Source organism: Artemia sp. Qi Xiang Cuo, chromosome 9, assembly GCF_049724085.1.
Source record: "Artemia sp. Qi Xiang Cuo chromosome 9, ASM4972408v1, whole genome shotgun sequence".
NCBI classification, from domain to species: Eukaryota; Metazoa; Arthropoda; class Branchiopoda; order Anostraca; family Artemiidae; genus Artemia; species Artemia sp. Qi Xiang Cuo.
In genome coordinates, this window is record NC_142802.1 from 26,719,976 (window position 1) to 26,735,565 (window position 15,590).

General features: G+C 34.4%; 1 protein-coding gene across 2 annotated transcripts in view; it reads left to right on the plus strand.

The window, feature by feature from the left end:
- Aldh (Aldehyde dehydrogenase) overlaps positions 1–15,590 on the plus strand; it is a 42,028-nt gene that overhangs the window by 11,724 nt on the left and 14,714 nt on the right. For both annotated transcript variants that reach the window (XM_089094437.1, XM_089094438.1), the window contains exons 3-7: positions 3,682–3,822; positions 6,041–6,151; positions 8,772–8,907; positions 11,054–11,238; positions 12,222–12,372. In XM_089094437.1, coding sequence (XP_088950563.1) covers positions 3,682–3,822; positions 6,041–6,151; positions 8,772–8,907; positions 11,054–11,238; positions 12,222–12,372 — 724 coding nt within the window. The remainder of the gene's footprint in view (positions 1–3,681; positions 3,823–6,040; positions 6,152–8,771; positions 8,908–11,053; positions 11,239–12,221; positions 12,373–15,590) is intronic.

The following is a 15,590-nucleotide window of genomic DNA, read 5'->3' on the forward strand; positions in this document are numbered from 1 at the left end:
CTATTATAAACAAACTTGAACAAATTTTTACAATAGCTCACCTATGGCTAAGTCTTCAATTCCTGGCTTAGTCTCATGTAATCTTTTGTTGTTGCAAAAACTATACTATTAGTTACCATGCACCACATAAATATTAACTGTAGTTAACTATGGTAACTTGGGCGGTAAAAATATTGTAAGATGTACAGAACCAAAGAATGCAATTATGGAAGGTTGGAACAATAGGTGCACATAGGTCTGGTAACATAGAATATGTATTCACTACAATAGGTGGAGCTAATATCAGCACGTCATTATTGAAAAAAAAAATATAAAACAAAACAAGGAGCAAGAAAAAACAGCAACATCAAAAATATAAAGTAGCAAGTGCTGATTCAAGGTCAAGAGATTTAAATGTAATCATAAATAGAATTTACATATGTCAAGAGACAGGTCACATGGTTCACGATTATTTTAGTGACCATGTATTATACAAAACTACATCAGTTACACATATAAATGAACATAAAATACTTTTATAATGAAGTGGAATGCTTCTAAGATAAGAGGTATTATTAATCAAAATAGCAAAAGCTAGCATAGGTACATCATGTACACAGTAAAGTGAATAACACTCAAAATAAAAATCAGTACTATGACACTTACAGGCAAATCGATGAAATAAACTACATCAAACATTGTTTGGTCTTTTTTTAAAAAAGACCAAAAACCAACAAGTTTTTTCTTTTTTTTTAAAAAAGAAAAAACTACAGAGTCTATTGTTTGGTCTTTCAGTAGGGAGGTTCTCAAGGTTGGGTAATAAGCCACGATGAGTTGGAGGGTTCTAACAAGCTAGTTTAAATCGATGTCAACTCGTGTCTCGGACTATCTAGTTAATTCAAGTTCCGTTGTTTCAGCTCACCATCATATATTGAGTAGTTGTATTCAAGTATAATTTTTACAGCCTTTTACAGCAGATATGGGAGCTGAAGTCTTCCTGAGAACCCCTCATTCTTCCAGTAAATAGAACGCTGAAGGCCAAAAACCACTTAGCATTTTTTTTTTTTTTTTTTTTTTTTTTTTTTTTTTTTTTTGTACTCTTAAATCCTTTTTGTCTTCCAAGGGTTGCATCTGCATGAAAGTATGGTGTTAGTATCCAGCCCTAGGGGGACAAGGGCTAGAGCAGTAGGGAGGGTATAGTTGAAAATGGAAAAAAAAATTTAGGCCACTTTTTTTCAAGGAGGGATGGGTTCTTTTGAACCTGTATTTAGGAGATTTCTTCCTCTGTCCACCTTGTGCGTATGCAGTTGTAATAATTTTCACAAGCAGATGATAGTTCTCATTACAAGTTTAACACCTCTATGTCTTCGAGTAAATTAGCTTCCTATACCCATTTTAAGACGGGCAATAGAACAGTCAGACATTTCTCACATCGTTGGTCTTAAAACATAATTCGTAGTTTAGAGAACCAGAGATTAGTGTGAGACTAGTCTATCCGTTTCTGAGTTTTGCTTGTGAAGATTCAGTAAAAAAAAACATCAATAAAGTTTTTTTTTTATTTTTTAAAGTGAAGAGTAATATTAAAACCTAAAACAAATAGGAATAAAGTCAAATCATAGGTGAAGATCAAGGTACATAAATTACTATTAGTGAATAGAGGAAACCTGAAACGAGGGAAATTAGAATGAATATTCAAGTCTAAAACTTAAAATTTTGAATTTGGATATATAATGTTAGTATTTTTGAAGACCACACTGCCTTTCCATCACGTACAAGTAATAGTTCAATGGGGACAAATCCTTTCATTTGACAGTGAAACAACAACATTAAATCTCTGGATATTTCGGTCACATATACAGTGGACGTCTTCAGACAAACTAAATTTCAGCAGATAACTTTAGTTTATCTTCTGAAGATGGCCATTGTATATGTTACCGAAATATCCAGAGTTTTTTTTTGTTTCACTGTCAAATAAAAGGATTTGCCCCCAATGAACTGTTATTTGTATGAAATGTATAGTGTTTTCAGTAAGTCACAAATGACGATTGTACCTTTAGGGGGATTCGAGAGGGATTGCAGCCCAACTCTTATTTTTGATAGTTTAGGTTTGTTTTAACTTTGACTGGATTATTCGTTTTTGTTGGCTTAGATTTCATTTATTCAGTCAACTTTTTTTTTAAATTTCCGCCAATAACCCGTTTTTTTGGGAACATCCTTGAAAATGTACAAAATTCAGATTGCTTTCCAGCGCAGTGTTGTAGATAATTTCGGAGACCACACTGCCTTTCCATGACGATAAATAAAAGTTCAAATAGGGATAAAATCCTTTTATTAGACAGTGATGATGATAACAGTGATAGAAATTCACAAAAAAATAATACCAGATATTTCGGTCACACATGCATTGACCGTCATCAGTAGTAAAACAGTGTTGATTTTTATATACAAAGTGGGTTTGCCCCCTAGATTCGAAAAATGCCCTTTATTGAAAAATGCCTTTTTTGGTATCCCATTGAAAAAATAAAAAATTGCCCCCCTCCCCCTCTGGATTTTGAAGAAGGTGTATAGTGCTACTTTGAATTGATCGAAGTAGGAAAAACAGAAGAACTCAGTAGACATCATTAGAAAATTTGGAAATAATTATATTCTTTTTTTAGGGGGGGGATTGAGGACCACTCTCCTGAAGGATTTACCAAGACTGGTAAATTGAGTCTCCTTTTTTATCGGATTTTTTATGCTGAATCAAGGAGTAGTTTGTTTTTATATATGTATTTTCAATTTCTAAGTTGAGAAGGGAGCAAAAATTGAACTTTGTAAGTTCGACCTTGATGAAAAGAATATAAAAAGTGTTTAAATGATGTTATAAGACTTTTTATGGCCTCAACAAAAAAGGAAATACAAAGTGATTTTTTGCTCTTTTCTTAAGTTTGGGTTTATTCACTTATCCTCTTATCGTACGGATAGGGCGACTCCTACCGGGATTTTCCGTTTCCAAATGGGTTATCGAACGATTGAACTCCCTTAGTTTTGAAGAAATATGAGGGAAGCCTTGAAAACTTTTTTGTGTATAAAATTAGATGTCGTTCCTTGTCTATTTTCTTCTCGGGAGATTTTAAGGACATATCGCTCCTGTTTCTGTGAGGATTAGGGACTGATCAGACGGATTTTGTTTTTTTGTGGGACAATTGTGAGTATTCTTGTTCAATGTAACACTTTACGTTCTAAATATTTTACAGTTATGATGATTGTGATGAAAGGGGGGGGAGGGGCTTGTCTAACCTATTTGACTACGGTTGCTTTTACTTTCTTGGATCAATTGTGTTTGTTGTCCTTTTACTTTTAATGGTAGAAGTATATACATCCCTCCAAGCCAAAAATATATTTATCTTTTTCCACCACTAATCATTTTTTATATTTTGAGGATTCCTATACTGTTTTGTTTTTATTTTAACGATATAATTTGTACTTGTGATCTTTTCTCTTTCCAAAAGATTGAAAATGCAGCTTGATAATTTCATATCCCAAACGTCAATATTCTGAAACTTTTGCTAGGGTAAAAAAAAACGTACACCCTTACCGTAATCACACTACGAGATACGGTATAGTACAGGTGACAATATAGTGCAGCTATTTTTGCAATATTGAGGGCTCTAAAATGTAAACTGTCATTTTCTGCAATCTTAACCTTCACCTTGGTTTTAGGCTGACGTAGATAAAGCCGTTCAAGCAGCAAAGGAAGCATTTGAATTCGGAAGTGAATGGAGACGAATGGATGCATCGATGAGAGGCCACCTTCTGAATCGACTAGCAGACTTAATGGAACGTGATAGAACATATTTGGCTGTAAGTGTCGATGATGTTTTCTATCTAATTTTATTTATTCTTTGTAGCTTATAAATTTTGAGAAGTGTAATGCTACTGACCTTGCTAGTATTCAAAGAAGTGACGTGATAAATTTTTCTAAGATTCTTTATTTGTGAACGCAGCTCTAGACGTTAGGGGGATGGATTGATGATACACATATAACATTTTTGGGGTTATGAGGAATTTGTGCTCCACTCTCGCTCGTGTACCGGCGTGAGTTTTCCAGGTTTCGAACCTGTTAATACTGAACTACAAATAATTGAACTGCAATGACAATAAATGTTACAGCCATAGGTATTCTCTTACTGGTGATGTAACTGCTGGGTCATTGCAGAATGAATCAGTTGCTAACTTAGGCTGCAAAACCTGAGATAATCATGAAGCCGAATCTCCCTAGTCTGTTAACATTTTCAGTCAATTTCAATAAGTTTCGAGCTAATAGCCACTGTCAGTTTAAGAATGGCTTACAACACTAGAAAATCTTGAAAAGCCTCAAAAATCCTGGAAATATTTATATTAAAACTTTCAAAGTAATATGTCTAATATTTAAGACGTTAAGTGGAATTTGCTTATTATTTGATAAGGTTGTATAGATGCACACAGAGCAAACTTTGGTGCTATGTAGTGTTTAAATGTTTGCATATTTTTCACAAAGACTTCTAAACCCATCAAACAGTTCGTGGTAACGAACTGTAAGTAAGGAGCGACCCGGCTCAATAGTAACCGAAACTCTAAAAAACGGGATTTTGATATCAATAGATACATCGAAAGAATCGGATTTTTCAAATATATAAGTTTCATTAAATTTAGTCTTACCAAATCAAAGTTACGAGGCTGAAAAAAATTCGCCTTATTTTCGAGAAAAAAGGGGGAAACACTACCTAAAAGTCATAGAATCTTAATGAAAATCACATCACCATATTCAGCGTATCAGAAAATCCTAATGTAGAGGTTTCAAGCTCCTATCTGCAAAAGTGTGGAATTTTGTATTTTTTGCCAGAAGAAAGATTACGGATGCGTGTTGATTTGGTTTTTTTCCCAGGGGTGATCGTATCGATCCTGTGGTCCAAGAATATCGCGAGAGGGCTCATTCGAACGGAAATTTAAAGTTCTACTGCCGTTTTTGACTGACCCAAAAAATTGGAGGGCATCTAGCCCCCCCCCCCCCCCCACGATAATTTTTTCCCAAAATTACCCGATCAGAATTTGTGAGATAGCCATTTGGTTCAGCATAGTTGAAAATCTAATAACTATGTCTTTGAGGATGACTAAATCCCCCACAGTCCCCAGGGGAAAGGCTGCAAGTTATGAACTTTGCCCATTGTTTAGATATAGTATTGGTTGTTGGGAAGTATACAGACGTTTTCAGGAGGGATTTTTTCTGGTGGGGGTAATCGCTCTCTACGCTAAAGTTTTTTTAGTACTTTCAGAAAAGCTATCTGTTTTAATTAAACGGCCTTTGTGATTCAGGGGTCATTCTTAAAGAATTGGAACAAAATTCGAACTTTACCGTAAAGAGCGAAGTATCAATTTAATATACAGGGAAAGGTCGTCTTGCAAAGGTTATCATTTTTTTATTGTGTTTATGTATGATCAAATTGTTTCTGAATACTTTAAAAGCCTATCAGAAAAGGATTAAACAATTAAATACACATATTTTCTAACAAATTTTATAATTAATTTTAACAACTACGTTTCAATTTTGCCAACATTTTTGTATACATTTATTGCCAACATTGTATACATTTGCCAACATTTTTGTATATAATTCCCATTAATTAAATGCTCCTATTGATAATAGATCTAGTAGACTAAAGGATAATTGGTACTGGAATCTAACAACTTTATTGAACGATTCACGTCAGTTACATGTACTGATACAGCTATTGATTCTACAACTAGCATTTAATTTCCTTGCTAATAATATTTTTTCTGTAATCTAGGCAATCAAAGAAAACAGGCACTAAAAATTAACAGCTTTATTTACTTACTAATTGTAAATCTTTTTACAATTACGTTTCAATTTTGCCGACAAAAGGGTGAATGATTAGTAAACGAGTGACGGAGAATAAGGAATATTTGCCAGGGCTTTTCAAAATTTTGAAAAGCCTAATTTATTTTTTTTAATTACATATCGTTACATACTTATACCTTTTACCATTACTTTATTTACTTACTAATTTTAAATCTTTTCCAGAGTCTAGAAACGTTGGATAATGGGAAACCTTACGCAATCTCCTATACAGTTGATGTGCCAGGATCAATTAAAGTTCTGCGTTACTATGCCGGCTGGGCTGATAAGAACCACGTGAGTCTAATTCTTATGTCAGGCTACGGCTCATTCCCAATAAGGTTTTATTTATACCGCGATTTGGGTAGCGCTAATTTGAGCCAATCAGGATTTTCACCGAATTTTATAGCCAATCGGGAAATTTTTGGGATAATATGATTGGATGAATCTAGTGCTAGCTACATCTCGATGTTAGTAAAATCTCATTGTGAATCGACTCGAAGTGTGTAATCGGTTCTGTTGTATTTCGGTTTCAAAAATCAAAATGAAGCACTAATATTTTGAATTGAAGGTAATGATTGTCTAAATCAGATAGTTTAAAACTAGGGAGCCTAGGTTTAATTCAATTATGTTAACTGCATTTCGAGACGATCAGTGCTTATGTGTACCCGTCAAATGTGGACAAGCTATACGGAAAAAATGGCTCGGGATCTGGATTGTACCTTGGGACCTGCGCTGCAAAAACCTACAGAATAAAAGAAGCAGACTAAGCGAAAACTGAAATTTAAGTTTTTTCTCAGCTAATAAATCTTTAAAGTCTTAAAAATATGAAACTCGTGGAGATATAAGCTTCAGAACGCTTCCCTGTGCCGCAAATTGGTGGTAGCTCCATTCCTGAAAGTTTCATTTAGAGCACAATAACGTTAGAAGTTTCCAAAAAGTCCCCACTTTTCCCGTGAAAATATTATATGTTATTGCTAGGAATAAGTGCAGGAAAAATGAGAAATGCAGGAATGGATTTGGTACCAGACACATTGCCACGCTACATTTTGTCTTTAATTTCTGTATATCTGCCTTTTATTTACTGTTTTCACTAACATGAGACCCTGTAATGCTCCGAATGAAAATTATTACGCATTTTATAAACGGGGGGGGGGAGGGTTACCGTAGACACATCCCAGTTAAATTTTAGGTATCTATATTTATGTGGCTTTTCAAGGATGTTTAGCTTCTCAACCAAAGAGCCTCCACCACTTTCTGCTCTTGTCGTTGCCTTTTTCCTCAATCCTTGCTTATAAGAAAACTTTGGGTATATTGAAATATAAAAACGGAAATAAAAAGAGTAAAATAAAAGTTTTTCATCTGCAGGAACAAAAACAAATCTCAAGAACGAAGGTAAATATTCATGTCGTATTCTGACAGCCTTTTTACTATTTTATATGGATTTGGCCATTCACCTTTCTCTAAAGTGCAAATACATTGACATGTATATTTTCTAGTTAATCATGTGTGAACGAAATGCAACGTTAAGGCATTTTCACATTTTATATAAGTTTAATCCTTTCCAACTCTATTTCAAGGGTCAACTCATACTTACTCTGCATTGTGTTGGTTGGAGTTTCCGAGACTTAGTCGGGTTGGCGATAGAAAAGAAACTAACTGTTAGGGGGAAACATGAAAAAATTACAGCGGGCACAATACAGATCCATAGATTAAATATATACTTTTATATCGAAAATATGCATTTTATTTTATGTCAGACTCTCGGTTCATTCAACTTATGTTTCCAGTTTTCTGTCCTCTCCATTTTCATTAGATATCCCTTTCAATAAAGCGGAGTTGCTAACAATAATCAATGCCGCTAGGCAGCTCTCTGTAACCAGCTGTCCTTAATTGAGGGATTGGTTAGAGAAGTCATATTCATTAGTCTTAGGGATTTTAGTTCTGACTGTGAAGTTAGTTCTTGGTTTCTAAAATGGTTCAGAACTACTCGGTAGTTACCATGATTCTTTTACGGAAGTATTCATAAATAACAACAGACATCATGAATAAACCGGCGACTAATAAAAAAAATAATATGCAAATATGGATGTATAAACCGATTCGCAAGAACCCTAAATTAAAGACTATTCTTGAAACTGGAACCCAATGTCTGTTGATCTATTCTTTTTTCTATAGCTGCCTAGACTGCCTTATTTTCTTTTTGCTGTATAGGACTTTTTCATTTCTGTATGTTATTTTCTCGTGCATGTCCGCTTTCATTTTAATTTTAATTTTTTTGTATTATTATTATTTAGTCCACTTCCTTTTCTATTGATAGAGGTTTTGGGACGAGAAGCCGATAATTCGAGCATTTATTAGCATATACTATTTTGCAATATTTTTTTCCGCTGTCTTATTTAAAAGTTTTACTCGTTGTTATATTTTGTTCGTTCATTTTATTTTTACCCTTGTATGATTGTCCAGCATGAAGGAAAAACACACAAGACTGACAAAAGATCCACATATATTTGGAACCATATGTCTTTTGATAAATTCCTTTCATATAGCTTCCTCATTTTATCTATTTCGTGGTATTTCTAGAACATTCAACGAAAGTTTAAAATTGATATATTCAGCCACTTCTGAGATATTGCAGATACACAATTTTGACAACAATGATGCACATCGTGTTTTTTGCTAGTTCAACATCTCCCAAATTATGCCCCGAAATCAAAATCTCTATAAATTGTAATACAAACATTGAGTAAATGCGACAAGCCAAACAGTAAATTTTTCTCAGCTGACGAAGTTTGTCTAGGCTTCAAAGGAAGGAAAACAAAATCAACGTTTGTTTTTTTAGCAGCGTTTCGCAATTTTTTTTTTTCGCAGTGAACACAAACACAGAAGTTCATATTTAACTCTTATTCTAATTTAGGGCAAAACAATTCCCATTGACGGTAACTACTTCGCTTATACTCGCCATGAACCTGTCGGTGTTTGTGGTCAAATTATTCCATGGAATTTCCCCCTTTTGATGCAATCATGGAAACTTGGTCCTGCCCTTGCTGCAGGTAAAATAGTTTTCTTTAAACTAATTTCCAAGGTGTCAGGCTTTGTCTGTCAGTTTTTGATATAGGCTAAGCTTTCACAACTAGAAAAGCTGAAATATATGTTTTGTTTGATAATTGAGACAAAACTTAGAAGAATTTAGTATTTAAATTTTTTCTTGTATCTGAGTCGATTTTTCATCTGAGAATAATAGAAAACCCATAATTTTTGTTAGAATGAAATCTTATTAGAACTCCTTTGGATTATTTTAAGGTGATTTAGAGATAAAGACCACCAGCAATTTTGAAATTCCTTTCCACAATGGAAATTAAGACGTTTTATAAAAATTTACTTATTTCAATGTATTTTAATCTTAACTGTATTCTCCACAGTGCATATCGCTCGATTTTTTTTTGTCTATTTTAGGATTATGGTCGCAATATTTGATCAAGTGGTTCTGTTTCAAAGATAACAAAGCAATAAAGTTTTTGTTATTACCAGATCAAGAATCCAATAAATTAGCGGTATTGTTTGTTTATTCGTATTATTCAACCTTAAAAGTTTTGTACATCCTCAAAATTGTTTATATAATTAAATTGCCGATTAATAAATTGACTAGCCCCCCTCCAAACCAAGATCTAAAAATTATGTGCGAAAAAAGAGCCATTTCAGTATTATCTTACATTGAGGTTGTAAATGATTAATTAATAATTTCAAAAGAAACGTCTTTTCTATTTTTTTTAGAAATAGGTTTGGCAACTCTGCTCTCAAATGGTTTTATTTTTGTTTTAGATTTGATTCTCTATTGCACAAGCGCTTTGCATGGATACCAAAGAATAAGGTGTGAAAGAGTATGTCTCTAAACGTTATAAAAAGGACTCATTAGTGATACAGTGGAAGTTTTGACAGAACTATTTTGTTAGTGTTGTCATATAGCGACATTTTGCTGATTACAGGTACTTTGCTATGCGAAACGTACAGTAAAAACTAACTATTTTTAAATATTTATTCTAATTTTAAGTATCTGGATGTGCCCTAACTCCAAAATCCATTAGCTGATGTGTGGGACTATTGAAGTTTAAACTATTTTATTACTTGCTTACATAGTATTGCGTGGAAAAATAATTCTCTTAAAGTTTATTTGAGAGCTTTTTATTGCATCAAAAAGGAATTCTGAAAAAAAAAATCCCAGTCAGAGTTATGAGGAATCATTCCTCCATTCATTAACTATAATGCTGTATCCATTAAATCGTGAGTTAGATAAGGCTATTTCTTTTAGAATCTTATTGCACCTGACCATCGTATTACATATAATCTTTGATTACAAATTTGTTTTGGGACCTCTGATGCCTAGGTCCTGCACTATCGCTATAAGAGTCATGTGAAGTCCTTTCCCATAACAGTGAGATCTTGAGCCCCATTCTTTCCCAAAGAAGAGTTGAAACCTCCTAAAAAATAGAATTGTAATAATTATTATTTTCATAGGATGATACTTAGTTTTCCTAAAATTGAAAATCGACTAATGAATACACGAAGAAAAATCTTTTACTCTTTGCAGTTCAGTTATTTAAAAGATAGCTAAATATTCTTAGTTGGAGTTGGAGGAATCGTAGAAAATACCAGTATTTGTAGAATCTGATCACATAACATCCGGTTTTTAAGTCTTTCTTTTATGGAGGAAATAGCTAATGCCTTTTAAGCTCTCACCTAGAGATAGAAAATTATAAATTTGTTGAAAAGAACGCAATCCAATTTTCAAATTTGAGAATACACTAACAAAGTTGAAATTTTAAGTAGGGCAAAAGCGATTATTTTAACGATAACTGTCTGTAAGTTTTTTTTATTTATTTTAGGTTACTCGTTCTGAAGAAACGGCAAAATAAGTTTATTTCGCTCAACAGAGTAAAGAAAAGTTTTCTGATCCTTACTAGATAAATGTATTTAATAGCTTGTGACAAATAATTTTAATTTATTGCGGTTCTAATTATGGTTCTAATTAGAACCGGTTCTAATTATGTCAGTTCCAATCTAGACATTCCAAAGAACTTTCTTGGAAGGTTGGTTTTAGTTAAATGGGACAATTCTCGAATACCTAACTTTTTGAAAATCAACCTCTGAGAATCTTGCAACCCGTTGCCAATACGATCTTCATCGGAATTCCCTTTTTAGGTAATGCGGTTGTAATGAAACCAGCCGAACAAACACCTTTGACTGCTTTGTATGTTGCTCAGTTAATAAAAGAGGCCGGCTTTCCAGCTGGTGTTGTGAACATTGTGCCTGGTTTTGGTGCTGCCGGTGCTGCTATATCCGAGCATATGGATGTAGATAAGGTGGCATTCACTGGATCAACAGAGGTACTTCTCTTTTTCTCTCCCTGTTTTGTTCTCCCTACCTCCCCTCCGTCTATTCCTCTCACCCTCCCATCACCATCTCTCCTACTATCTTTCTTTCGCCCTCCCTCCATCTCTCATCTACCCCTCGATATCACTCCCCTTATCTCTTGTTTCCCCCTTTTATTTCCTCCCCTATCTCTCCCTCCCTCCCCTCCCCTTCTAACCCTTCTCCTCTCCAACTTCTTTTTTTCTCAATATCTTTCTTTCTTCCCATCCCCCTTCTCTTATCTCAATCCCCCTCTCTGTATTTCTCTTTCCCTCTCATCTTGTCTCTCCCTTTCTCCTCCCTCTTTCTTTCTTTTTTTACGATAGTGAATCCAGGAACAACCTAAGAACCATGCACTAAAACTATTTAAATCATAAAAAAATCTTTGTGAAAATCTTAGTGAATTTCATTTGAATGTTTATATCTCTTTTATTCTAGAAGACGAGTAGGTTACATACAATAAAAAATAGCTCGAAAAGTTTGTGAATTTTTATGGAAAGCAGGTATGTGTTTCTGGTATACATTTTTTATTATTTGGGTATATCATGTTGAAAAAGGAAACTTGTAAATACCAACGCTTTGCCTGAAATGCATAAGTACATTTCGTGTTTCGAAGTTTGAATTTTATTACAGTGTCAAGGATATTGCAAAAACAAGACCCACCAATAGTGACATGAAATGATGGAATATAAAACGCTCCTATGACTTTGTGTTGTACTTTGAATTCCTTTTTGTTTATTCTCGACCTCCCCCCCCCCCTACTAGACTGTATTAATTTTTTAGCTCCGAATTTGTTGAATTTTTTTTGCAATAGTTAAAAAAAATAGACTTCACACTACTTGGATTACGTAAGAATTATGAGTATAATACGTTCAGTTATGTTCTTTTTTTTACTATTTCATATATTATGGAATGCCAAAACGGTATAGGAAATCAGTTTATCCTTACGTATTAACAGGTTGGTCATAGGATACAACAAGCTGCCGGACGATCAAATTTAAAGAGAGTCACTTTGGAGCTTGGAGGAAAGTCGCCGTGCATCGTACTGAAGGACAGTGATATTGCAACTGCCGTGGATCAAGCCCATTTCGGTCTTTTCTTTAATCATGGTTAGTTTTTTTATATTATGGATTTTCTCTTCTTGTGTCTATTTTAGGTTCTCTTATACTCTATGCGAAGATAGAAATTTAGGATGGTAATTCCATACAACAACGTAATATCCTAAAATGATGGAAATTACTGCAAAGCATGCTATATTTTGATGTAACTAAGCAACATATAAATGTAGGGTGCTTTTTTATTGTTGTTTCAAGAATGCAACTAAAACGCATCTCTCACCTACTTCTTTTTGTTGCAAGCTAAAAAGAGACAATCAAATTAGCGGTACCATCTTTTTTTTTCACCATTATTCAAGACAAAGCTTTAAATGTAGCTTTTTTATTATAAATGCGGCTTTTTTATTGTTATTTCAAGAATGTAACTAAAACGCATCTCTCACCCACTTCTTTTTGTTGCAAGCTAAAAAAGAGACAATCAAATTAGTGGTACCATCTTTTTTTCACCATTATTTAAGAAAAAGCTTTAAATGTAGCTTTTTTATTATAAATGTGGCTTTTTTATTTTTGTTTCAAGAATGTAACTAAAACGTATCTCTCACCTTCTTTTTTGCTGCAAGCTAAAAAAGAGACATTCAAATTAGTGGTAGCATCTTTTTTTTCACCGTTCCTCAAGAAAAGGCTTTAAATGAAGCTTTTTATTGTAGCTTCTTTAAATGTAGTTTTTGTTATAAATGTGGCTTTTTAAATGCAGCTCTTTTATTGTAAATGTGTTTTTTTTATTGATGTTTCAAGAATATAACTAAAACGCATCTCTCACCTACTTCTTTTTGTTGCAAGCTAAAAAAGAGATTTTCAAATTAGCGACAACATCTTTTTTTCACCATTCCTCAAGAAAAAGCTTTTGAGGTGCAACAGTGTTTAATTTATGGTACTTTTAGCACTCTTTAATTATTTCTGTTTAATTATTTTATTTTTGATGTGTGATTTTACAGGTATGAAACAAAACACGTCTTTCATCCACTTTTTTTAAGCGATAAAAAAAGAGGAAGAAAGAAATAAACATTAAATTTAGGAGGGATATCTTCTATTTTTAACATTCCTAATTAAAATATTTTTGACCAATTTTTAAAATTGAAAGTTTTAAATTTTGAGAAGGAAGCTCCCAAGAAGCGGAGTACCCGAAATAACAAAGTAATTTCAAATACAAACATGATTCTTGAAAATACATTTATAAAGTTCCCAAAAAGTAATTTGTAAATACATTAAAAGAAAGGATTTTTATTCCAGAATGACAAGAAAATTTGGTCATTGAACATTAGACAACTTTTAGGAACCAATTTGAAAAACTAATATCGAAATATTAAAACGTGATCTTAGCCGAGTTTGCATATTATGCTTAAAAATGTGTTTTTAGTCGCAGAAAAAAAGAAAAATAATGCGCAGAGACTCCCTCCCTTAGTATTGGTGCACATTTTTAGCTCCACCTGAAAGGATTTATGTCTTTCGGTGCACTGCAGCCAGTCCCAAGCCAGGAGAGGAGGGCTGGGCGTCAGGCTTTGAACCTGATTTTACTTCACAGACGACCACCACGGACCGCCCCTGGACATGTTTCCTAACACAGAAACAATACTTTCGCCTTGCGTTATGGAGCATAAGGCCTATTAATGTAGATACCCAGCCTGGGTGTAAAGAAAATGTAATCTAAACCCTCTAGCTGTAAAATGTTGAGATAGTGACTCTGTCGGAACCTGGGCTCACAAGCTCTGTATCTATGCATGTTGATGAAAATGAAGTCGTCTTCTCTGGGAAGAAGAGGAGGCGTGCTGGAGTTGCCCTAACTGTAAGCAAATTTGCTAAAATATCAATGTTCGAGTTTTGTGTTGAAAAATGAAAGAATGCTAAAAGCCCGTTTTGCTAGTTTCCAGTAGAAATCGACCACTAAAGCTACTTCTGCCTGACAAATGATGCTGATGATTCCACGAAAGATACATTCTAGTTTCAATTAAATGGCCGAGTTCACTCAGTACCTGAACATGGTAGCTTCGTTATAGGTGGGGATTTTAACGCCAAAGTCTATGTACCAAGAGTGATTGACCTGCACCGTTTTGGTGAAATAAATGACAAGGGAGTGCAATTAATTGACCTCTGAGCTTTCCATGGTCTCATTGCTGTCAGATCGTGGTTGTCGCATCACTATGTACACAAATATACATGGCCTTCACCTGATGGGGCTATACGGAGATTGAACCACTCTTTTTAAAAAGCGGCACAGACGCTGTCTAGAAGATGTTCAATTTCGTGAGGCCGAAGCGCACAATGACCATCAACTAGTGATTGCTAGTTGTAAGTTAAAGCTAAATACTATCACATATTTTAAAAAGACGATGAAATTGTTTGATATTCTTAAGTTCTAGACAAACCAGTGAGAGAAGCGTATTGTTCTGCTCTTTCTAAAAAATTTGCAAGTTTAACATGTGATGAAACGGCAGTCCCAGTTGACGAGAAGTTTAGCATAATGGTGGATCTTATTAGAAGAGCCACTGAAGAGTCAATTGGGTACGCGAAAAAGAAGAATGAGCACGGGATCATTGATGGTTTCCTGGGAACTCATGTAGGACAGGAAAGAAATAAAGATTCAACTGGAATAAAGTAAAAGTAATGTTACCCCTCACTATGAAGACAAATCAAGACCACCTCAAGGCTTAATATAAAGAAACCCACAAAGTAGTATAGCGGTCCAAAGGGAATGATAGACGGTTTTTTTTTGGGGGGGGGGGCAACTGCCAGCAATGTTGATAATAGATCATCCTACCGAACCACAAGATTACGGATGGTTTCGAAAACCTGCATGCGCTGTTGAAAGTAAAATGGACGAACTGTTTACGAGGACTCTCAATTGCAGCCGGACGATGATCGTGCAATTACAACACGCATTGCTTATGTAAGCAGTGCTTCTACCAATACTATGAAAAGTTCGTGATAACTCTGCATACTCTTTAAAGCTGAAGCTCTGATTCCTAAACAGCAGTGTCTTCTCTGTACTAATTTAGGCTAGCTATGGAAAACATAGACACTGGCAAAATAGTTTGAGGGACGATTAGAAAGTTTCAAGAATAAATTCCTCCGGCGCATTTTGGGAATCCACTAGTCTGATAGAACTACGAACACATCCGTGAAAGAACAAAGCAACCGTTGATGGCTCAGAGAATCGTAAGTAATAGATGCTATGTAAGGACACATGGTCCATATACGCGATGTCAGGTTCCCTT